Below are 25,588 nucleotides of genomic sequence, written 5' to 3'. Positions count from 1 at the left end.
CAAAGGGGAGCAGCCTACTTTCCACTCAGAGCCCCCAGCAGGTGGTGGAGGAGCACAGAATTGGGCAGGATCCTTGAACTCAGGGTTCCTGTGTCTGGTGTGTTCCTTAGCAGAGAGCCTGTTATTACTTGGCTCTTTGTATAATTATTTTTAAACATTATGTCTTTTCCCTAGGACAAATTCTATGTTATCTTCAGCTTAGATCTACCCTTCTAATGTTTAACTCTTTTTATATGCACTTGAGATTACTTCGAATTGGCATATTACTGGCTTGTTTGAAATTCGTACATTGAGAGCTTGAATATGTCTCATTCTTTGACAGAGCCTCACATAGAATAAGTGTGGAATAAATGGCGGTGGTGTTTATTATTTCTCCTGGTATTTTGAACAGTGTTACTCAGAACCTCTGACAGTATATGTTAAATTCTAAGTATTCATTTTGGATCTAGAAGTGTAGTATTATAAAGATGTTATATTTGGTATTGAAATTCAACTAAAACCAATTTGATTATTTTAACATCATACTATAAAATACACAATTTTTAAGTATACTACCCAATAGATTTTTACATACATATGCACCTTGTAACTACCACTATTCTGTTTAAGGTAGAGGACATTTTTCAGCATCCCAAGGTAAATAACCAAGAGGTTTTTTTTTTTCAACTTAATGTTTAACTGACATTTTCTTTTTAATAAAAAGTGACATTTCACATTTTCTGGATCTCATCTGTTAATGGAACTTTGTTAATTTTCACACTCTTCATTTGAACATCAAACTGTTTATAAAATAGTACAGATTTAAGAGAGTTAGAGGAGAAGCCAATCAGCAAGTGTATCTTGAACACCATCTATGTGTCTATTCTTATTATGTGTGGGATATGTGCTTCAAAAATAGCTTTACTTCAATAGAGGGAAGGTTATTTTTAAGATAACTTATTAAAATTGAATTTTAAATCATTTAAAAACTCAAACAAAATATTATTTCTCTGACCTTTGGATAGAAAAGGGTTTTCTGAGGATATTGGTAGTGAATGATGTATTACAAAGTAAAATAATGACAAATTTGATTAATAAAAACTTTTGACCTCCAAAAATTATAAGTGAAATTAAAAACCAAAAATATAAAAAGTTTCCTGTGATAAAGGACAGTAGATAAATATACTTAATAAAAGAGCTCATGCAGATAATACATTCCTAAGGCACCAAAAAAAAGACAAAACACATTAACAGTTTACACAAGAGGAGATGCAAGTGGCTGATTAATTACCAGAGAAGCTGAACATTTCTTTACTATTTAAGAAATGCAGATGAAGCGAAACACCTTATTTTAGCTTCATTGCATTATAACACACATAGAAAAGACACAAATCATGATTGTACAGCTTAATGAATTATGAGAAAATGAATACATCTGAGTATCCCCCCTCTCCACCCCAGGCCAAGGAATAGAACATTGCCAGCACCCCTGCAGCCCCTCACATGCCTCTTCTCAATGTCTGTTCCTTCTCAAAGGTCATTACTCTCCTGATTTTTAGCAGCATAGATTAATGTGCCCTGTTTCTGAACTTTATGTAAATAGAATCATATATTACATGGTCTATATCTGGCTTGTTTTCAACAATTGAGAGTCACCAGTGTTATTGCATATAGCTATACAGTAGTTTGTTCATTTCCATTGCTGTATAATACCCCATTGCATGAATATACCACAATTCTGCTGATCAACATTTGAGTTATTCTGTTTTTTGGCTCTAATGAGTAATGTTGACATTAACATATCTTTTGCTGCACATGTGCAAGCATTTCTGATGTATCTTTGAGTAGAATTTTTGGTTGTAGAATATGTATATGTTTAATCTTAGTGGATAATGCTAAATAGTTTCCCAAAGTGATTGTACCAATTTCCACTTCCACCATCGGTGTACGAGATCACATGGGTCACCTCACCAACACTTAGTATCATTAGTCTTTTCAATTTTAGCCATTCTGGTGAGTGGGTAGTGGTATCTTATTGTTGCTTTAATTTGCATTTCACTAATTACTAATATAATTGAGTTCTGTCTCTTTAAAATACTATTTTTCACTTACCAGACTATGAGAGATGCTAATATAAACTAACATTTAATCAAGGCTGGAGAAAGTCTTCAGGATGTTCATGTATTGCTAGGAGAGTAGAAATTGGTACAGCCTCTCTGGAAATTAGCTTAACAAACTACTTAAAGCCTAAAAATGGTTTATAGTTCAGAGCAAATACTTTTCTTTTTAAAAATCTGTAGTGAAAATCGTAAATGCAGTTCCAGTGTTGTGCACAGTGATTGTCACTTGCAGCATTATTTATAGTAGTGAAAGCTGTACAGTCAAAAGTTGGAAGCCATATATATATATATGTAAAAAGTACATATATATATCCTAAAGTGAAAGAACCACTGAGTAACTTTTAGTGTGTCCTAATACAGCATCATACATCTATCAAAAGTGATTGCTAACAAAGAATTTTTAACCACATGGCAAAGCCCTTTTGATATATTGAATACATTGTATTTTTAGGAGAAAAACAGTAAAATAAAATATTTAAAATATAGCATGATCTTAACTGTGCAGAGAAAAAATTAATATAGTAGGGGTGTTAAGAATGAAGATTCCCACCTTTAATTTTTTTTTGAAATAAAATGCACATAACATAAAATTCACCATTTTATCTATTTTTGAAGTGTACAGTTCAGTGGTTTTTAGTATACTTGCAATGCTGTACAACCACATCACTATCTTATTCTATCACCCAAGTCTAAGCTAATATTAACATCAACCCAAAAAGAAACTATATTTTCTAATTTCCCCTTTCCCCCAACCCTTGGCAACCACTAATCTACTTTCTATTTTTATGGATTTGCCTGTTACGGGGATTTCATACAAATGGAACCATACAGTTTTAAATCTTCCTTTGTTCATTTAGCATAATGTTTTTGAAGTTCATTCATATTGTAGCATGTATCAGTACTTCATTTGTTTTCATAGTTGAATAATATTCCATTATGTGGATATGCCACATTTTGTTTGTCCATTCATCCACTTTTTGACTATTATAAATAATGCTGCTATGAATGTGTGTGTGTGTGAGCTTTTGTGTGCCCATATGTTTTTATTTCTTTTGGATATATACTGAAGAGTGGAATTGCTGGGTCATACAGTAACTGTGTATAGCTTTTCAAAGAACCACCTGTTTTCTACACTGGCTGTACCATTTTACATTCCCACAAGCCCCTCCCCTTTTTAAAAACTATTCATCTTCCTGAATTTCTTACAATGAATGTATATTATTTGTATTTAATTATTAAGAACAATTTTGGAAATCTTGCCATTTGTGACAACGTGGATGGACATTGACGGCATTGTGCTAAGTGAAATAAGTCAGAGGAAGACAAGTACTGCACGAACTCACTTATATGTGAAATCTTAAACCCAGATTCATAATCATTGATACAAAGAACAGATTGGTCGTTGCCAGAGGTTGGGGGGTAGGCGAAATGGGTGAAGGTGGTCAAAAGGTATAAACTTTCAGTTATAAAATAAGTCATCAGTTGTAACGTGCAGCATGGGGACTGTGGTAGCGTATTTGAATGTAGCTAAGAGAGTAGATTAAAAGTTCTCATCACACACAAAAAGTGTGTAACTGTGTGGTGATGGATGTTAACTAGACTTACTGTGGTCATCGTTTCGCAATGTATACAAGTATAGAAGCATTATGTCGTACACCTGGAGCTGATACAGTGTTATATGTCAATTATATCTCGTTTTTTTTTAACCATTTTTTAAAATTGAAGTATAGTTAATTTACACTGTTGTATTAGTTTCAGGTATACAGCAAAGTGGTTCACTTACACATATATATATTCTTTTTCAGATTCTTTCCCATTATAGGTTATTATTACAGGATATTGACTATATAGTTTCTTGTGCTATACAGTAGGTCCTTGTTGTTTATTTTATATATAGTGGTGTGTATATGTTAATCCCAAACAGTATGGAGGTGTCTTAAAAATAGAGCTACCATATGATCTTGCAGTCCCAATCCTGGGCATATATCTGGAGAAAACTCTAATTCGAAAAGATACATGCACCCCAGTGTTCATAGTGGCACTATTTACAATACCAAGACATGGAAGCAACCTAAATATCCATGGACAGACGAATGGATAAAGAAGATGTGAGGTATATATAATAGAATATTATTTGTCCATAAAAAAGGATGAAATAATGCCACTTGCAGCAACATGGCTGGACCTAGACATTATCATATTAAGTGAAGTAAGTCAGACTGAGAAAGACAAATATCATGATATAATTTATATGTGGAATCTAAAAAAACATGATACAAATAAAATTATTTGGAAAACAGAAATAGACTCACAGACATAGAAAACAAACTTATGGTTACCAAAGGGGATAGCAGCAGGGCAGGGGGCAGGGGAAGGATAAATTAGGATTTGGGGATTAACACATCTCAACTTGTAAAAAAGAAAAAAAAAGAACAATTTGGGAGGAGGTACCGCAGATACAGAGATTTAATCATTCCTCAGGATTGTCATTAGTCCATGCAAGGCCCCTCTTTCATTTTAGTCCATTTTTTTCCTCTTCATACCCATTTCTTCATCCCCACTGGTGATGCCCACTTCAACATGTTTGTTATATGTCTTTGGTTATCTATTTATCGACTGTTGCTTTGTGTCTGTGAGTGTTTAATATATACACGTAAATGGTGGTGTGCTGTGGTTCCTTGTTTCTGATCGCTGACTGCTGTTCTCTGCAGGCAGTTACCATAGCTTGCTTACTCATTTCCCTAGTGGTAGATGGCTGTTTTGCTTCTGATTCAGAGCTATAGAGAATATTGCAGTGAGTATCCTAGTTATATGTCTTTCACTGAACCTGTACATAATTTTTGTGTGTGTGTGGTTTATTCTTAGAACTGAAATTTCTGGCCTCAACTGAAATTTCTGCATACTAAGTTTAACCAAATATTGCCAAATTGCTTTTCAGAAAAGTTGCCTCATTTTACATTCTCACCAGCAAAACATGAGGGTGTTCCTTTCCCTGTATCCCTACCAACTTTTGGTATTATGTGTCTTTCTAAATTTTGCTGGCTAGTGGACATAAAGTAATTTCTCAGTGTTGTTTTAATTTGTTTTTTTTTGTGATTATTAGTGAAGTTAGGCATCTTCATAAATTTCCTTACCATTTGGGTTTTCTATTCTGTGAACTGACTGTTGATACCTTTGCCCATTTGTTTATTGGATTCCCTATTTTTAAACTTAATTTGCTTATTCCTTTTATAATAATGATTATTAATGGATTTTGTTTGACTTTCTTACTGTAAATGCTGCTATAGTAACTTTTATTTTCATGTTAAAAGGGAGAAAAGCTGTAGAAATGCAAAGTCATAATAAAGTTAATTTTTGTTTTTAGTCCAGATGTCAGAGCATTCTTTCAAATGGACAGTCCAAAACATCAGTCAGATCCATCTGAAGATGAGGATGAAAGAAGTACTCAGAAGGTAGTAAGAGGAATTGTATTTTTTAACAGAAAAAAATACCATTCCCCAGAGATGAAATTATTGGCAACTTTAGGACCCCATTTACTTAAAACAAAGTAATTTCATCCATTGTAGATTTTCTACTCTGTAGAGTACATAAAAACAAATGTGTATACCTCTTACTTATCACTATTTCTTATAAAATTGATAAAATGAGTACTTTTTATAATAGAAAGTAATACATGTTAATTAAAGAAAAATTTGAAAATAATTTAGAAGTATTACCCATATTATCAGCAACCAGACCTAGTAATTTTTAACGTTTTAGTGATTTTCTTTCTTATCTTCTCTAATATGTGGAAATTTTTTAAATTACCTAACTTTAATTATACAATATATAAAGTTTTGTGTTCTGCTTTCTTTGCTTTACATCTTACTTTTTGATCGTCATATATCTTCATCATGATTATCACCATTGCAACTGTTGTTTTGAATTTTGGCCAGCAGGAAAGGCCTTTTCAACCAGAATATTACATACCTCTTCCTCTGCATTGTCAGGTCTTGAGATGTAGAGCAATCAATATACATGGGCTGGTTGGTATCAACTAACTTTTATTGCTGTAGTTATATGTACATAATCAATACGTTTTCCGAAAAGAATAAAGAATAGGATATTCTTGTTTTTTTAATTAATTGTGATAAATATCGTAAGCTTGTGCCTTCTTATGAAGATATTTTCAACATTTACTTTAGAAAGTTATGTTAGAAAGGTAAATTACAACAACTTAACTCAGGATTATTATGTAGCAATTAAAAGTATAATTACAAGTAATATAAATATGATAATACCTTTATAATTTAAAATTGACTAATACTATTGTTAAATATATACATGAAAATCAGAGATGTACGTTTTTGTCTTTATAATGTCTTTTAATTTTGTCATGATTCTGTTTTTGTGATTTAAAAGGTAATGTCATGAGTTGAAACATTACTGTCCCACAGCTAAAAATCTTCATTTGAAAAATAGATGTGACTACTGGAAAGTAGTAGTTTTCTTTCTCTGATGCTCTAAGAGGATTCTCAGTTAAGAGAACAGATTTAACTCTTACGTCTGTGACATGGTTGCTCTTAGGACAATAAAAGGATATTTTAATTTTATATCTGTGCAGTCGGTCAAAAGAGAAACCACAAGCTGGGAAAACATGTAACAAAGTATAAGAAGGAATAATGTCTATGTAAAAAAAGCTCATACATATGGATTTTTAAAAAGAATGATATTTAGGACCCTAGTAGATAAAAGGAAAAGGGACATGAAGAAATACTCTTAGTAAACAGATATATGGGAAAATATTCAACCTTGATGCCAGTAGCAAATGAAAGTTTCAAATGAGAGGTTTTTTAATCTGCCAAATTAACAAAAATGTAAAGTAAATAAAATACACCAGGACTAATAAGGGTAAGGTAAAATGGGCATCCTTGGGCATTACTGGTGTTAAAATTTATGCAACTCTTTTGGAAAGCAATTTGGCAACATGTATCAAGCATGAAAGTAATTCATGTCACTTAGGAGTTGATGCAAATGAAATAACCCTTCACAGAAAAGAACAAAGATGTTCATTTTAGTGTGATTTATAATGAAAAGTTAGAATCAGTTTGAATAGTCATCAGTCAAATAGTGGTTGTCCCTATATATTGTACATTTAAAAAATATTTCTAAAGATGATAATATTTAAAGTTTTGACATACCATTAAATGAAATCAGGGTTTAAAACTTTTTATGCAAACTTACACAGTGTGATCACAGTTTTTCGAAGTTATGCAAAGACTATATGAAAGTACTATAAATATTTGTAAATCGTCTGTTGGTAAGGTTATGGATTTTTAAAAACATCTTAATACTATTCAAAAAATATTTTAAAGAGTAAAATTTATGTAACCGTGATTTTCCATGTTTTGTTTGTTAATCATGTAGAGAGTATGTAGGTTTAGATCATGTAAAGAATGTCTTGCCTTGCTGTAGGAGAATGGTTTTTGAAGAAAGAACCAGACTAAGAGAAATTCCTGGGTTCTGGCTCCTCTTCTCTCACTGTTGACTTTCAATCTAAATTTTGTTTCTCGTTTCATCCATAAAATCTGGAACTTAGACTAGGATCTTTTCCTGTTTTAAAATACTGATTAAAAAAAACCTTTTCGAAAAAAAGAAAGAGCTATATTTCATCTTACAGTTATAACTTTTATTATTTTTTAAATTAAAATTTCTAGGAACTGCATCAGTTTTATTTTTATTTATTTTTTCTTCCAGTTTTAATGAGATATAATTGACATACATCACTGGTATAAGTTTAGGGTGTACAGCATTATGATCTGACTTACATATATCATGCAGTAATCACCGCAGTAAGTTTAGTGAATATCTATTGATATCATCTCATATAGATACAAAATTAAATAAAAAAAATGTTTTTCCTGCGATGAGAACTCTTAGGATTCATTCTCTTAACAACTTTCATATATAACATACACAGTGTAATTATATCTATCATGTTGTACATTACATCCCTAGTACTTATTTTCTTATAACTGGAAGTTTGTACCATTTGACTGCTTTCATCCAGTTCCTTCACTCCCCGCACCCCAGTTGTAACTTTTTTCTTTTTTTTTTTTTTTTTTTTTTTGCTGTACATGGGCCTCTCACTGTTGTGGCCTCTCCCGTTGCAGAGCACAGGCTCCGGACGCGCAGGCTCAGCGGCCATGGCTCACGGGCCCAGCCGCTCCGCAGCATGTGGAATCTTACTGGACTGGGGCATGAACCCCTGTCCCCTGCATCGGCAGGCGGACTCTCAACTACTGCGCCACCAGGGAAGCCCCAGTTGTAACTATTTATTAAGGACTTCTGAGTGGATAATCAAATGAATTTAATAGCTGGAAAATATCTTGGAAGGCATCTGGACCTTCTTAATTTATATAGAGGAAAAAAAACAGAGGCCAAGAGAAGTCAAGAAACTTATTCTCTTGATTAGTGTTCATTCTGTTAAGAAATATACCTCAACTTCAGTTTAGTGATTAGGTGTAATCTTAAAAATAATAGGTAGAGGGGCTTCCCTGGTGGCACAAGGGTTGAGTCCACCTGCCGATGAAGGGGACACGGGTTCATGCCCCGGTCCGGGAAGATCCCACATGCCGCGGAGAGGCTGGGCCCGTGAGCCATGGCCAATGAGCCTGCGCGTCCGGAGCCTGTGCTCCGCAACGGGAGAGGCCACAACAGTGAGAGGCCCGCGTACCGCAAAAAAAAAAAAAAAAAGATAATAATAATAGGTAGAGTAAAAAGTTATCTAATTATATACCTCAGAAATTTTCATTATTTCAGAAATGTGCTCCATTAGAAAAACTTGCCAAGTAATAAAATCTTATTACATTTTAATGTAATTCAGGGGACAGGTTATCCTTGTTATTGTTTAATCCACACTTATTTACTTCACTTTCTTCATCTTATAGAAAAGTTCATTGAATAGAAAAATGATACAGTTCCCTGCACATTCATTAAAAGAATAAGTGTATTGAAATTACAACTTAGTTTGATTACATTATCAGATTGTATAGAATACTATAATATTTAAACATAATCATGATATATATAAGTCAAATCATTATGCTATACATCTTAAACTTATACGGTTCTATATGTCAGTTATATAATATCTCAGAAAAACTGGGGAGCAGGGGGAGATTACTTCATGTTAAAACTATGCTACAACAGGACAAATCTCATCTAATGAACCGGAGTGTTTATATATTTTTTTTGTCTTGAGCTAGACTGTTATGGTTCCTTTTATTTCTGTCTTCTGTGGATTAAAATTTTATTCAATGAAGATTTTTCATGTAAAGGTGTCAGTAAGAAATACATTTGATTTGTCACTAAAAAGTTGGTGCCAGTGTTGTTACTTCATACGAAATATACTTTCGATCTTTTGCCCTTTATTTAAAAAAAAAAAACTTGTATTCTGGAGATTGTAAGTTACAAATGAATTTAAGTGGGAATATATATGACATATGTCTCTAATAAGAAATTGCTTAGGTAAAATTTGTTGATTCTGATGAACTTAAACAGATGTTTTTAAAAGCTTACTTCATATCTATAGCTTATATGAAGTATAATTATATAGAGCTCTAGTAAAAGTGTACATATTTGAGACATCTCTGATTTAATTCTCTGAATGTATAAAGAATTTCATAGTGAATTTATGTGCAGAAGAATTCACTTACACTTGGCTTTTGTGAGAAGTGCTCACTGTAGAAGGATCACTAGATTAATCTTTTGGGATTTTGAGTTAAATTTCTAGTTGATTATTAGTGAGCTAGAATTTTAATTAGTTAAATTGCTTTATGGTATACTAGGTGAGTAAAGATTTGCTTCTATGTTAATAACAGGGATTAAATTTACTTTGTTAACTGTTGTAAAGAGAAAAGCCTATCTAAAAATTTGATACTATCACAATGGTGGAATTAGGAAGAAAAGCACTCCTGATTTTATGTATTTGCTTTAGAAATAACTTTACTTCCTCTCAAATTAAAACTTTAATCCAGCATTTGCAGTCTTAATCATCATCATACTATCATTTCCTATCTTTAATAATAGCTTATTAAAAATATTTGAAAATTTAAAAACAAAAGCTATTTTTAACCAATTTTTTTAATGTAAAAAATGATTCCTCTTCAATTGTGGTTTCAATGCCCAGCTCTTCCAAAGAGCTTTCCCCAGTTTACTTCATTCATTTGCCAACTTTGACTTTGATTTCTGCCTTACATTTTTCCTTACAACTGCTCTTGAAATTTATCATTAAAATGGTTATGTTTATATTGATTGTGTATCTTTCCAAAAGTCTGTACATTTATTAAGCATTAGGGCTTTAGGTTTCTTTAATATGACAAATATTTGTGGTATGGTTATGTGTATTTTATTTAAAAAATATCCATTAACCGATAAGACGCTCCAGTAAGAATGTTAAATTCTTTTTTTTTTTTTCCATCCCAACAGCTACACTCTACCTCACAGAACATTAACCTGGGACCATCTGGAAATCCTCAGTAGGTTTAATTTGTTTCAAACAATCTCACTGGATTTGAGGAAGATTTTTTGCAAATGTGCAGATGTACATAATTATACCAGTTTAACTGGAAGCCTGTGAAATAGAACTATAGTTACAGTGAATATAATACTGTCGTACGCTTGCCTAATTTACTGCTCTAGCTTCTCCTTGTTTTAGTAGAGCTCTGAGGAGTTTTTAATCCACAGATTGTTGAATTGGGTTCGGCTATTTTGCCACTGTTACTTTCCTGGTGTGTGTGTGGGGACCATAAGTCCTGGGAGGTACCTGGGAAAGTACTCTGGCAAAAGCATCCGTGGAGGCCAAATTGATATTCTCTTGATGCTCAGTGTCACAACTCCAACCCTAGTTGTTAGTCAGCTTGTTCCAGAGGAGTCTTGATGGAAATTAGCATATGAAAGGCTATTAAATTTTCTTTATCCAGTTTCTCCCATAGTCCCAGATTTACTTGAGCAGAGGGGAAACATTTTGAGGAGTGACAAATGTGGACTTCATCTTAAGTGTCAACTCCAGCAGTTCACTGGAATACAAAGAAGGAGTCCAAGGCTACTTCTTGGCTCAGTTTGAGGAGTGCCCTGACAGATGAGTCATAACTGCTGTGGGCTGGAAGAGGAATGCATTGTTGCTGTCTTTACTTGTAATTATCCTTATAGGCTTATTGGATTAATTCTGAAGTATTCTATCTTTTATCACAGGACACTGTGCTTCCCCTTACCCTTTTGGTCCACTTAGAGAGTAAGTATAGACAGGAGAAATGGTAAAGGAGACTAAGAAAGAATAATTAGTAAGGTAGGAAAACCAGGAATGGGGTGTCACAAAAGCAGGTGAAGAAAGGGAGTAAATAACTCTGTTGATGTTGCTGATTGGGCAGGTAAGATGAAGATTGAGAATGGACCCCTGATAGGTCATTGGTGACCTCTGTGAACAGTTTCAGTGGTGCGGTGGGGAGAAGATTGACCGGAAAGGGTTCAGGAGAGAAATACAGGAGGGGAAATAGGAGGTATAGGAGGTATCAGCAGTGATTTTAGACAACTTACTTGATGGGTTTGCTGCAAAGGACAGCAAAGAAACGGGATGGTAACTGGAAGAGGAAATTTGGTTTTGAGCATCTTTTCTATCATTATTGCATTGAGCTTGTCAGGCAGCACAAAATGGAAGTTTGCTTTCAATTAGGATTCATCACCAACAGTTAACAGTGGGGCCTTGGGTATGGCCTCGGTTGGCGTGTTTACTGCTTGAGGGATTTGCATGTTTTTTCACTATTACGTTCGTTCAAAAAATTATTTCAGTATTTCAGCATATCATTAAAGAACAAAATAACTAGTCCAAAGAGCAGGTTCTTGAAGAAGAAAAGCATCTAAGCTTAGTTAAGTATTTATCTCCCTAATCTTGACCTGTTATTATTTAACCCAGACCTGGTGTTACTCTTATGTTTGAATTGACTATTTCTTTCAGTAATGAATTGAAGAACGTTTAAAATCTAAATGGAGTCATTTCACTCTCCCTAGTACAACTTAGGAATTCATACCACGTTAAAGAAAACAGCTCTTGTGGCTGCTTAAGTTCATCTTTCTGCAGCCACGTGCTTTTGCCTGTATACAGCCAATGCTGTTTTTACCTGAGGTGCAAATAAATAACCTTCTGCCTTCTGGACTCCTGGCTTTCCTACATTACCATCTATGAGAATAAGTAGAGAGTTCTTTTATCTTTAACATACAAGTGATATGTATGCAAAACACTGTGATGACTTTTTTCTCCGTCAGAAAATCTTAGTGATTTTACTAGGTATTCCAGCTAGTAACTTCCTTTTCAGAATAATTACCAGACTACTTAGTCCTTGCAATGTGTCACTAATTTATATAGTTACTCAGTTTCCTTATTAAGAGCATTGGTGAGGTTTACGGTTAATAAAAGTGGTTTGCTACCCTGAGTTCAAAACGATAGAGAAATGATAGATAGATAGATAGATAGAAAGAAAGAAAGATCTTTTTCTCCCAAAGAGACTATTATTGAAGTCCTTCTTAAGCCAAACTTAACAAGGCTTAAATAAAATTATAAAATGTCTTATCTAATCAGAAAGTAGATATTATTACTGTTCATTATTACCTATTTTATATTAAAGATGAGATACTACCACTGTGAAAGCTGGAGTTATCATGCTGAAGTGTACCCAAGATTTGCCTATTAAAGAGTGAGGCGCTAAAAAATGTTGAAAAGTTAACATCTTTCCATTTCTAGGAGGCTAATTCTTGTCATTGTTCATTTATTTCAGTGCTAAACCAACAGACTTTGATTTCTTAAAAGTTATTGGAAAAGGCAGCTTTGGCAAGGTAAGAGTGTTTTTATTTTTTCATTCAGTAAGTAAGTACTTAAGGAATGTATGCTTTATACATGCAAGACCACGGGGCTTGTTGGTATGCAGGCTATGGAATTAAGATGCTTTCTCTACCTTCAGAGTACTGACAGAATAATTCAGGATACTAAGCATCTACTCAAATTCTAACCCAAAATTTATTTGTTGAATAAGTATTTTGTTGAGCTCCTATGTGGCAAGCACTGTTCTGGGGCCTAGTTAGATAGTACTGAACAAAAATAACATGGTTAATACCTTTGTGATGCTCACAACCTAGTGGGGGAAATAGTCAATTAAAAGTTATGCAGTCAAGTAAATAATTACACGTAGCAATGGAGCTACGAAGGAAATGAAGACTAGAGTCAAGAGACAGAGGAAAATAGTCAGTGGGAGGAAAATCCCTATTTAGATGAATTGGTCAAGGATGGCTTCTTTGAAGAGGTGCTATTTAAGTTGAGGCCGGAAAGACAACAGTGAGCAGCTGTGTAAATAGCAGTTGGAGAAGGAAAGGGAGGTTTGAGGACGCTGTCTCCCTTCATGCAGTGAATGTCAGATGAAGCACGTAGCTTGACAGTGTGACCGTACCAAGCAAGAAGAATCCCTAAGGGCAGAGGCATCATAGATGGAGTTGTCAGAATCATCAAATATATTTAAGTTCTTTTTTGCATTATACTTCAATCTGTAGTAAAAATAAATATGTACGTGTTTAATTATAGTGTGCTGTATTCATAGCTTTCAGTATATCTAGATGTAGTTTTTTTTTTCTGAGTTCCCTAGAGACCAGAAACTGCGACCATAAAATTACACCCATGTGTGTTCATTAATTCAGCAAATGTATATTTGCCACCTGCTACATGCTGGGCATTGTGCTAATAATATAAGCAATAGAAAGTTCGAAATAGATCTTGCTCTCAAAATGCTCACAGTCTGTTAGAATGTTAGAGATAGTCTGTTGTTAAAAACAAAAAGCATTAATCTTTTGGAAACTTCATGTTTAGATCTAGAGTCTACTAGAAATTGGTTCTTGCTTATAATGTGAGGTGTAGGGTCGAGTTCATTTTTTTCCCTATGGATGTTCAACTGATCCCACGCAGTTTATTGAAAAGGCTGTTCTTTCCCTACTGCTCTGCATGGCAAACTTCATCATATATCCAGTGTCTATATGCGTGGATCTGTTTCTAGATTTTGTTTTATATTTCTGTTTCTAGATTTTATATTTTGTTTCATTAATCTATTTGTGTATCCTTGCATGAGTACCACATTGTCTTGAAAATGTAGCTTGATTTCCAACAGAACAAGTCTTCCCCTCCTTGTTCCTCTTCAAGAGACTATTCTTAGCTCTTTGCATATCAATATTAAATTTTAGAATTAGCATGGCAAGTTCCATAAGATTCTGTTGGATTTTGATTGGGATCGCATTGAATCTTTAGATCAATTTGGAGAGAATTGTCATCTTAACAATATCAAGTCTTCCAGTCTGTGACCATGGCATATCCCTTTGTTAATTTAATTCATCTTTAACTTTTCTCAATAATGTTTTATACTGTTCTTTGTAGAGTTTTGACACATCTTTAATTCGATTTGTTCCTGTGTGTTTCATTTTTTATGCTGTGAAAACTGGTGTTAAATACTGAAGCTGAATATATGCATTACCTGTGACACATTGGTTCTCCTCCAAGCTATGTAGCCACCAGTAATTCAAGCACATATGTGCTAGGAAAGGCGTGTGCCAGAATGTTCGTAAGCATCGTTGTTCATAATCTAAATGTCAGTGAGAGAGTGGATAAATTGTGTGTGGTATGTCTGTGGAATGCAGTACTCTGCACAGTGATGAAAATATGAAGACTGTGCTGCATGCCACACGTGAACGCACATTACATAATTTAGAGTGAAAAAAATCAAGCAGAGACCACTTTGCCTATGTGATTCTAATTACATAAAATTCAAAAACAGGCAAAACCTAACCTGTGTTATTGCAAATGGAAATAGTGGTTACCTTTGAGGAAGAACAGGGATGGATAGTTTCTGGAATGGGGCAAATGGGAGGCTTCAGGCTACTGACAGTGTTTGGTTTTGTTTTAACCTGGAAGTGGTTACATAATGTGTCCATTTTGGAATAATTTATCGAGCTGTAATGTTTACGAGTTTTTCTATATACGTGTTTAATAAAAATTTTAAATCTTGCAAAATGGTTGGAAACCAACAAAGTACAATAAAACAAAGAAAAGCAGAATACAGAAAAGAAGGAAAAGCAAGGAGAACTACAGATTCACAATGTATTTGAAAAATAGAAAAATATACATGATAAAGTAAAATAAATAATGGAAATCTCATATTTATTCTAAGCTTTTCTACAAAGGGTGGTCTTGGTTCCACTTTCCATTTGCCCATCTGTTTCTTAACCACCTATTTTCCACATCTACCAATCTGCTGAAAAAATGTCTACCCTTCAGTGTACCTCCTAATGGCCACATTCTTTGAATTATTTTCTTAGAATATACTTAAAGATGAACCAATCAAAGTAGAGAAGTGAAGTTCAGGGGGTTGGGGAGCTGTCGAGAAAAGAAAAAATGTAAGAAGGAAGGAACATTCAACAGAGTCAAATATTGTAAAAAACAAAAGCTTGAGAAATGAGAAAGATGCCAGCAATTGAACTCAGGACGTTTTCACCCTGAAGATGTTTTGACTCCTTTTTTATGAATAACAAACATTTTAATTGATAGACTTTATTTTTTAGAACCTTTTTAGATTTACAAAAAAAAAAAATAGAGTAAAGAGAAAGTTCAGAGAATTTCCAAGCCATCAGTTTGCTCTATTTAGTAACATGTTAGTATGGTACATTTGTTCCAGCCAGTGAGCCAATATTGATCCATTATTATGAACTAAAGCCCATCATTTATGCAGATTTCCTTGGTTTTTACCTAATGTCCTTTTTTTGGTCCCATTCAGGACACCACATTACATTTAGTTGTCATGTCTCCTTAGGCTCCTCTTGGCTATGACAATTTCTCAGACTTTGCTTGTTTTTGAGGGCCTTGATGGTTTTGAGAAGCACTGGTTAGGTATATTGTGTATCTCTTTTGGAATTTGCCTGGTGTTTTTCTCATGATTAGACTGTGGTTACAGGTTTTAGTGAGGAAGACCACAGATGTACTCAAAAGTAATGCCCAGCATTGTCACTAGTGGCAGATCATCTCAAAACGTTTTAGAATATATCATCTAATAGTTACACAACTTGTAGGGTGTCTTGAATCCCTTAAAATTTGTTTGTAAACCTTTGAGTATGTCTGCCTTTTTTTCTGGGGCAAGATCTTCTAAGTTTCTTCAAATCCATGAAGTGTCTGCATGCACCCCAGCCCATTATAGAATCTCAGCTATACATGGTGCTTCTTGCTCTGAGTGCTTCTAAATTTGAAACCTGTAAGAGAAACCCAAATGTTAAAACAAAAATACATTTTGATCACCTAGAAACCATTTTCCTCTCCTTTTTTTATGTAGACATGAAATTTATAGCCTCAGTATTTTCTAAAGACACTCTTCAGGACTCAGGGCTAGCATGCATGCGCGCGCGCGCACACACACACACACACACACACACACACACACACAGTTCTCAAGCAGTATAGATTTTGACACTTAAATTTAGTAAAAACCTCAAACATTAGCACATTAAGTGACAAAGAAATGATGCCTGGCCATTTAAATCATCAACACTTTTTGGTTTTATTAAAATATCTAAGGAAAAGTGGAATTGGAGAAATAAATTCAGTAATTTTCAATTTTCAAAATAAAAACACCACATTATCTAGGTCCTTTGTGGACTTTATTTTTTAAAAATTTAAGTATTGACTTATTGATAAGTGAATTGTTCCTATCAAAACATTGAAATTTCTAATAGTAGGTACAATCTTTAACTATAACAGGTTCTTCTTGCAAAACGGAAACTGGATGGAAAATTTTATGCTGTCAAAGTGTTACAGAAAAAGATAGTTCTCAACAGAAAAGAGGTAAAGTAAAATAGCTTTGTTTCTCCTAAACCTGTTTTCTCAGTTAACAGAATTGTTTTCTGGTGTCTAATACAAGCTGATTTTTTACCATTTTTTTTTTTTAACAGCAAAAACACATTATGGCTGAACGTAATGTGCTCTTGAAAAATGTGAAACATCCATTTTTGGTTGGATTACATTATTCTTTCCAAACAACTGAAAAGCTTTATTTTGTTCTGGATTTTATTAATGGAGGGGAGGTGAGTTTTATAATTAGTTTTCTAGTATTGATAATGCTTAGAAAAAAAATAGAGTTCAAGTTTCTCTTATCAGTGTTGGAAGCAAAGCCCAGCATAAACAGCTCTATGTTGAGTAGCAGCAGTATTTAAAGCACTGGCTAATCAGCACAATGCAGATTGTAGAGAAGTGAGACATAAAGCTCTTTTCCTAAGCAGCTTATGGTGTAGGTGGGAAGGTTCATAAAAGAACCTTGATACGAAGCTACAGACTTCATGGGTAGTATTGTCGCTGAGCTATATAGCAAGAATATATACTGAAACATTAGAATGAAACTTGATTTGTAATATTTGGTAATTATCGTTTCAATAGTTGCATATAAATATTACTCTAGCCTGTCATTTTCCAAAATGTGCAAACTATTAATCAGATGAGATGATCCTGTAATAAAGGGTTCTGTGGTGAAGCCAGTTTGGAATATGTTTCCTGTTACATCCCCTTGGTGATTAACAGTGTGCTTCGTGGTAGTTACAATGTTTCAGCATGTTAAAGACTTTGAGAAATTATGCCTGAAAGCCTGGATTTATTTTAAAAAAATTTTTTTACCACACAGTCCCGTTTTTTGTTTGAACCAAGTCTATTAACAGTATTCCCCAAAACTCTGAATCAGAGGGATATTGAAATACATTTTGGGAAATGCTGCTGTTAAGATAATAATTCCAGTAGTAGTTAACATGTATTGAGCATCCTTATGTGCCCAGCACTCTGGCTCTTTATACATATTATTTTATCTTCACAACAGTTGTGTTGCATAAGACAAAGAAACTGAGGTACAGAGAAGCTAAGTAACTTGATCAAGCCATGTGGGTTAGTAAGTATGGAGCCAGGAATTGAGCTCAGTCTGATTCCAGGATCGAGGCAGCTGACCACCCCCTGTTCCTCTGCTTCTTAATCCTCATACTTTTCTAATTCGTTTGATCTCTGACCTGTAAATGTCTCTAAAAATTATTTTAACTGGTAAATGTTATTATATCTTTACAAAAGGATCTTCCATCCCTTAATCCCAGAGCAAAGGGAGAAGAGAAGTGTATTTCAACCTTACTATAGTGCACTTATCTGTAGAATAAAGGAACTACACAGAAGACCGATTTCTATTCTGCAAACCTGAAAGATCAGACATACCTAGATCATTTTGGGGATGGTCATAAAAAGAATCATTATTCAACCTCTTACATCTATGGTAAATATGCCTTAAGACTCCTCAGAAGCGGGATTATGAATCCCCCATGCACCCTGATTCAGGAATGTGGATGACCCCACATCGTTCCCACCTTGAAGGTGTGGTTTTATTTGTATGTGGTGAGTGCTAACATATAACAAGAATTTATTGAGGGCCTGGCACTTTGTAATTATTTTACATGTGTTATATCAGTTTATCATCACAACTGTTTGAGATAAACACTCTTATACTCATTTTGTAGGTAAGGAAATTAAGGCTCAGAGAGGTTAAGTAACTTTCTCAGTATCACCGTGCTCTAGTACTGGTCAGGCCCCGGATTTAACCTGGACATCCCAACTGCAAAGCCCATTCTTAAGTACCACCTGTGTCTTTGAAATATCGTGCAGAAATCTAACTGCAGGTGGGATACTGGCTGCACGTTTCCTGCTTGTCTGTGGTTTGTTAATGCTGTTTTAGGACTTTGCTTCTGAGCCCTTATTACACAGTGACTACTCCTAAACTGGATGGCAAAGGTGGAAGGAAGTAGGCTTGTCTTCTAAAAGATAGAGTTGACTAAGATAATGGGGGAAGAAAAGAGAATGTTAAGGTGCAGGGGTTGAATGGGGCAACAGGTAGAAGAGGAATAAGGATGAGAAAGGACAGAGGCAAGAGGAGTGTGATTTCATTATGTGTTTCCTATTATTACTGTTATTTGCCCCCCAATGTTCATATTTGCATTTTAACCTTGACCTGTGATATTTATCTTTGTATACTACTTCAGATCTGTTTTGGAGTCAGGTAGAGTATAAACAAATAAGTTTTATGATACTGGGCATGTAAACAAGCCTTTCTGAGTCTCAGCTTCCTCATCAATTCCTACTTCAAAATAGGTGGGTGGATTGAATAATACAAGCATATAGTCTTTAGCATAGTACCTTTGATTTAGTAAGCAGTGGTTGTTAGCTGTTATTAGTGAATGATCAGATTTTCATTTGGGGTAATTTTCATCAGTAGTAGTGTATTAGACAGATGTGATCAGAAGGTCAATAAATAAAGTATTACAGTAGAGTAAGCTGCAGCTAATAAAAGCAGTGGTAATGGTTAAAAGGGGGGAGTGTCCCATAAATAAATAAGAGATAAAAACAGAAGAATTTATTCATATTTTGGATATAGGGACTAAGGGTAAAGGAGCAGTAGAGGTGAATCCCAGGTGAGCCCCATTTATCTACTCTGTCACGATCTATTGTAACTGATCTTCACCATCACCTTTCAGAAGAGGCTAAGAAAAAATTGGGGACAATCTTTGAAAATCAAAGAAGTTAAATGAATTACACACAAAAAGGTTTGAACCCAAGGCTGATCAGCTAGATTTTCAGTTTGAAAATCTATTTCCACTTTACCTTGCTGCCTCCCATGGTTTAGAGGGCTGGGTAGAAGGTGATATCATTAAATGAGACAATACAGCAGTGGCAGTAAGTCCGTAAGAGAAGACCAGGGGCTCTGGGTTAGACAAATTGAATTTGTTGGCTTGTTAAATATTCAAGAAAGAGCAGCAGGCAGCAGATTTTTGCAGTAGAAGCTCCAAGCAGAGGGCTGTCCACACGAGAGACATCAACATAGAGTGGTGGTTAAAATCATTGGAATGGATTAAGTTGCCTGGGAAGGTATCCAGAGAAAGAATAACAGTGGAGAAACCTAGGACAGACAATTTGTCAATCCCTGCAGCAGAAGGGCCCAGAAAGGAGCGGAGATGGAACTGTCCAAGGTAGAAGAAAGCCCCCAACGAGAGATTGTTGTTTTAGAAGTCCAAAGACTTAGAGTAAGGACCTAGAGCAAACTTTGCCTAGGCAGGTAACCTGATGACTAGAGAACAGGTTGTGAAAAATACATTGAAAGTTAGGGAGGAAGTGTAAGAAATGAACTGGAGAGTCCAGCTGCCAATGATCTCCAGCCAGTTGCTACCATATTGAATTTAGGCTTAATGGTGCAGATCTCCCCCCACCCTTTTTTTTTCCCCAGAAGAAACCAAAACTATGAATTTTAACCAAAAAAAAAAATTTCCCAGTTTTTAAATGTTACCAATTATTTTAGATTTTTCTGAAAACATTCTTTGGTTCAAACAAATTATATCTGTGGGTTAGATTTGATCTTCCAGCCACTAGTTTACGATCTCTAAATAGTGTTTGGTTTTTTCAAATGAAAGAACAGTCAAAAAAGGCCCAGTAAGATAATTACATGGCAGTATCAAAATCATTGGTCTCCATTAATAATTTTTTCTAGGGAGGTTGCCTGGAGTGGTATGAGGATACTGCCACACTGAGGATTGAGGGGTACATGGGAGATGAGCGAGCAGTAAGCACAGATAGGGAAAGATTTGTGGTTGAAGAGAGCATGATTGCCAGGTGGAGGGGATACATAGGCAAGGGGGAGTCACGGTTCTGTGCTGCGGTGCATTTTTATCTCACGTTCAAAGTAACAAAAATAAATCCTGTTTTTGTATTTTTAGAATATATTTGTTTCACTTTATGTGTGAATGATCTTAATATTCTTTTTTTTTTTTTTTTTCAATTTTACAGCTGTTTTTTCACTTACAAAGAGAACGGTCCTTTCCTGAACACAGAGCTAGGTTTTATGCTGCTGAAATTGCCAGTGCATTGGGTTATTTGCACTCCATCAAAATAGTGTACAGGTAAATTTTTAAAATTTCACTTCTAAAATGTCTTTTTATTATTTTATTTCAGTTCATATTCAGGTTTCCTTTTCTTTCCTTTTAATTCGATAGAGACTTGAAACCAGAAAATATTCTTTTGGATTCAGTAGTAAGTATTGTCTTTTAAAAATCTACTAGTGCATGATTTTTTTTTCAACATCTTTATTGGAGTATAATTGCTCTACAATGGTGCGTTAGCTTCTGCTGTATAACAAAATAAATCAGCTATACATATACACATATCCCCATATCCCCTCCATCTTGCGTCTCCCTCCCACCCTCCCTATCCCACCCCTCTAGGTGGTCACAAAGCACCAAGCTGATCTCCCTGTGCTATTCAGCTGCTTCCCACCAGCCATCTATTCTACATTTGGTAGTGTGTATATGTCTATGCCACTCTCTCACTTTGTCCCAGCTTACCCTCCCCCCTCCCTGTGTCCTCAAGTCTGGTGTCTACATCTGCGTCTTTATTCCTGTCCTGCCCTTAGGTTCTTCAGAACCTTTTTTTTGTTTTTGTTTTTGTTTTAGATTCCATATATATGTGTTAGCATATGGTATTTGTTTTTCTCTTTCGGACTTAACGTCACTCTATGACAGACTCTAGGTCCATCCACCTCACTACAAATAACTGAATTTCATTTCTTTTTATGGCTGATTAATATTCCATTGTATATATGTGCCACATCTTCTTTATCCATTCATCTGTCCGTGGACACTTAGGTTGCTTCCATGTCCTAGCTATTGTAAATAGTGCTGCAGTGAACATTGTGGTACATGACTCTTTATGAATTATGGTTTTCTCAGGGTATATGCCCAGTAGTGGGATTGCTGGGTCGTATGGTAGTTCTATTTTTAGTTTTTTAAGGAACCTCCATACTGTTCTCCATAGTGGCTGTATCAATTTACCTTCCCAACAACAGTGCAAGAGGGTTCCCTTTTCTCCACACCCTCTCCAGCATTTATTGTTTGTAGGCTTTTTGATGATGGCTATTCTGACCAGTGTGAGGTGATACCTCATTGTAGTTTTTGATTTGCATTTCTCTAATGATTAGTGACGTTGAGCATCCTTTCATGTGTGTGTTGGCAATCTGTATATCTTCTTTGGAGAAACGTCTATTTAGGTCTTCTGCCCATTTTTGGATTGGGTTGTTTGTTTTTTTGACATTGAGCTGCATGAGGTGCTTGTATATTTTGGAGGTTAATCCTTTATCAGTTGCTTCGTTTGCAAATATTTTCTCCCATTCTAGGGTTGTCTTTTCGTCTTGTTTATGGTTTCCTTTGCTGTGCAAAAGGTTTTAAGTTTCATTACGTTCCATTTACTAGTTACGATTTTTGTGTTGTTATGCTTAGTGGCATAGAGTCCACCTCAAAGTGGACTCAGTTCCACACTGCACGATTCCATTAGATAACATTCTCGAAATGTCAAAACTATGGAGATGGAGAACAGATTAGTGGTTGCAAGGGGACAGGGACTGAGGGAATAGGGGAGTTCAAAGATAAAGGAGTAGCATGAGAGAGAGTTCCTTTGTTCCTTTGGGATGATGGACATTCTCTGTCTGATCGTGGTGGTAGTTACACGAATCTATACGTCTCTATTGCATAGGGCTACACATACACACACACAAATACGTGCATGTAAAATAGCAAAAACTGAATAAAGTTGGCAGTCTAGTTATCAGTATTATACCAAAGTCAGTTTCCTGATTTTGACACTACTACAGTTATATAAGATGTCAGCATTGGGGGAAGATGGGGGAAGGGGACATGGAACTCTGTACTGTTTTTGCAATTTCCTTTTAATCTATGATTATTTCAAAATCCAATGGTTTTAATAAGTGTCAATTTATGTCCATGCATTCTTTTATCTTACTGCCCCTGTATTTGTCAGGGACATGTTGTCTTAACAGATTTTGGGCTTTGTAAAGAAGGAATTGCTATTTCTGACACCACAACAACATTTTGTGGGACACCAGAGGTAAGATATATGTCTCATTCATGTACTCATGTATAAAATGCTAAAATGAATCACAAATTGTATATATAAAATTTGAATATATAAAATTTATATAAAATTTTTATATAAAATTTGTATATATAAAATTTGAAATCAGAAGAGTAAAAATATTTTCAGCTTCCAGCCAGCTGGAAATATCTGATAATCATCCCTTCTGAACATTTAAAGTTTATTGATAGTTGATATTTTTTTAACTGTGATTTTGAGATACCACAGATAACCCAACAAAGATGAATTATGCTTACTTGTTTTTAATGTTAAAAGTTTACCTTAGATTTCTTCAAACATTTGATTACATTTCTAATTCTTAAAACAACAAAACAATCATGAATCAGTGATGAAAATGTCCAAAAATTAATTGAGTTAATGTTAGGACAACTCTGTGAATATATTAACAGCCATTGAATTGTATACTTTAAGTGGGTGAATGGCATGGTATGTGAATATCGTAATAAAGCTGTTTTTTAAAAGAAATAAGCTAAAGCAAATATGGCAAAATGTTAACATTGACTATATTTGGGTGGCAGCACTATTGGTTTCTGTTATATTTTTATACTTTTTGTATGGTTAAAATATTTTATAATAAAAATTGTTCAATGGAAGAAAATAAAGCAGTGGATATGGGTGAAAAAATTACAAATCAGAATTTATTAACCAGAACATCCTATTCTCTAATCATTTTAACTAGCAGAAAATGTATCTTTCTATTTGAGACAGTAATAATAATCCTTAAAATTTATGTGAAAGCCTTGTTATTCTAACTTCACACATACATACGTTTAAAGTGTTCTAATTTTAAAATATTAATTGTGATCTTAATTGCAATTAATTAAGAGTAATTAAGATTGTGGAGTAATTGCAAATATGTTAAAAATGTGTGATAAAATAGCTCACATCAGATTTCTAATCAAGATGAGAAACTTAAAGTATCTATAAGTACAACTATTTACTTTGAAATGTATTTTTTCTTCCTTTTTCTCGCTAATCTAACCCTAGCTCTTGTATATATTTGTAATAATTCTATTTTGGTTTATGTATGAAGAAACTTTTTTCATGGATGTATATTCATTTAATAGTTAACAAAATCTTTAAGTCCTGTAATTTTTAGAAGGGAAATAGAAGGTTTTTTTGGTCATCTAAACCTAAATATGATCAGAAATTATTAAACCCTTTTTATATATGTTGCCATTTCTTTGGATCACATAAAAAAGCTTAAGAATATATTTCCTTATATATATTTCATGTGGGAAGAGGAAATATGTATTTTGGAATCTAAAATTCAAATTCACCATTTATATGTGTGAAATGATAATGTTTAAATTTTTTACAATTTGAAATGTAAATAGCCATATAATAACTTAAGCAACTTTTCTAAATAACATGTTAAAGAATTGCTATTGTAATTCTTAAATAAGAATGCAATTTATTCTTTTTTCTTTCAATAAAAAGAAAAAAATGAATTGTAATTGCCACACTAAAAATTCTTTCTTTCAGGAGAATCAATTATGAATAATGGCCGTAAGAATTTCTAAAATTAATTTTGAGAAAGACTCCCCCCGCTCCCCCCCCCCAAAAATACCTACTTTACCTACTTAGTATTACAGTTTGTACATTTGTTGGCCTCTATTTGTCTTAACTACATCACAGTTTCTGGGGAGAAATGCTTGAATATGTGTATTTTGAAAATTACTCCAGTTGATTCTGAAGACTAGTGCCACCCAAGAACCCCTGGTATAGAATATACCCAACCCACTGAAAATCTAGATAACGTGTTTAATTTAGTGTGATATTACACCTAAAATTTATTAAATTTCTCAATTATTCCTAGATTTTGTCTTCAACTATTTATTGAGTTGCTCTAATATTTAATCTTTTTTATAGTACCTAGCACCTGAAGTAATCAGAAAACAGCCCTATGACAATACTGTAGATTGGTGGTGCCTTGGTGCTGTTCTGTATGAAATGCTGTATGGATTGGTATGTATTTCTCCTCTGTCATTATGATTCTAGTATGTTAAAAGTGATTTCGGTTTTCTCTTTCTTTCAGTAGTCTCGTGGACACTTAGATAACACTAACAGAACAGTAGTAACCTGGTTAAATGAATCCAAAATCACATTAGGGATATGAACAAAAAAGAAAAACTTTCCATTTTCTTACTAATTTTTTATAAGTGTTTCTCTATCATACTAATCACTACTTCAAATGTTCTCATCCCACTACATTTTTAAGAAATAGACACCAAGTTGTAACATTAAAATTACCCACTTTCATTCAGTTTGCTCCAGTCATTCTGCCTAATTTCAAACAGATGAAAAGAAAAAGATTTTATTTCTCAGAAGATAATAATACCTTTTGGTTTTGCCTCGTATTTTGTTTTTATAGGATTTAATAAGTATACTGGTGCTCTGCTTTTTTTTTATTACTGGGAAC

At 34.2% G+C, this 25,588-nt stretch overlaps 1 protein-coding gene across 4 annotated transcripts in view; it reads left to right on the top strand.

Annotated features, from left to right (window-relative positions):
• Positions 1-25,588, top strand: part of LOC309835394 (serine/threonine-protein kinase Sgk3) — a 110,825-nt gene that overhangs the window by 76,053 nt on the left and 9,184 nt on the right. For all 4 annotated transcript variants that reach the window (XM_082674837.1, XM_082674839.1, XM_082674838.1 and 1 more), the window contains 9 exons: positions 5,464-5,551; positions 10,569-10,618; positions 12,911-12,968; positions 16,915-16,998; positions 17,106-17,237; positions 21,010-21,122; positions 21,216-21,252; positions 23,032-23,118; positions 25,039-25,134. In XM_082674837.1, coding sequence (XP_082530963.1) covers positions 5,464-5,551; positions 10,569-10,618; positions 12,911-12,968; positions 16,915-16,998; positions 17,106-17,237; positions 21,010-21,122; positions 21,216-21,252; positions 23,032-23,118; positions 25,039-25,134 — 745 coding nt within the window. The remainder of the gene's footprint in view (positions 1-5,463; positions 5,552-10,568; positions 10,619-12,910; positions 12,969-16,914; positions 16,999-17,105; positions 17,238-21,009; positions 21,123-21,215; positions 21,253-23,031; positions 23,119-25,038; positions 25,135-25,588) is intronic.

This window comes from Grampus griseus (genome assembly GCF_964374135.1).
Source record: "Grampus griseus genome assembly, chromosome: 17".
In the NCBI taxonomy this organism is placed as follows: Eukaryota; Metazoa; Chordata; class Mammalia; order Artiodactyla; family Delphinidae; genus Grampus; species Grampus griseus.
Note: the sequence above shows the minus strand (reverse complement) of the source record. Positions and strands in the feature narration are given on the sequence as shown.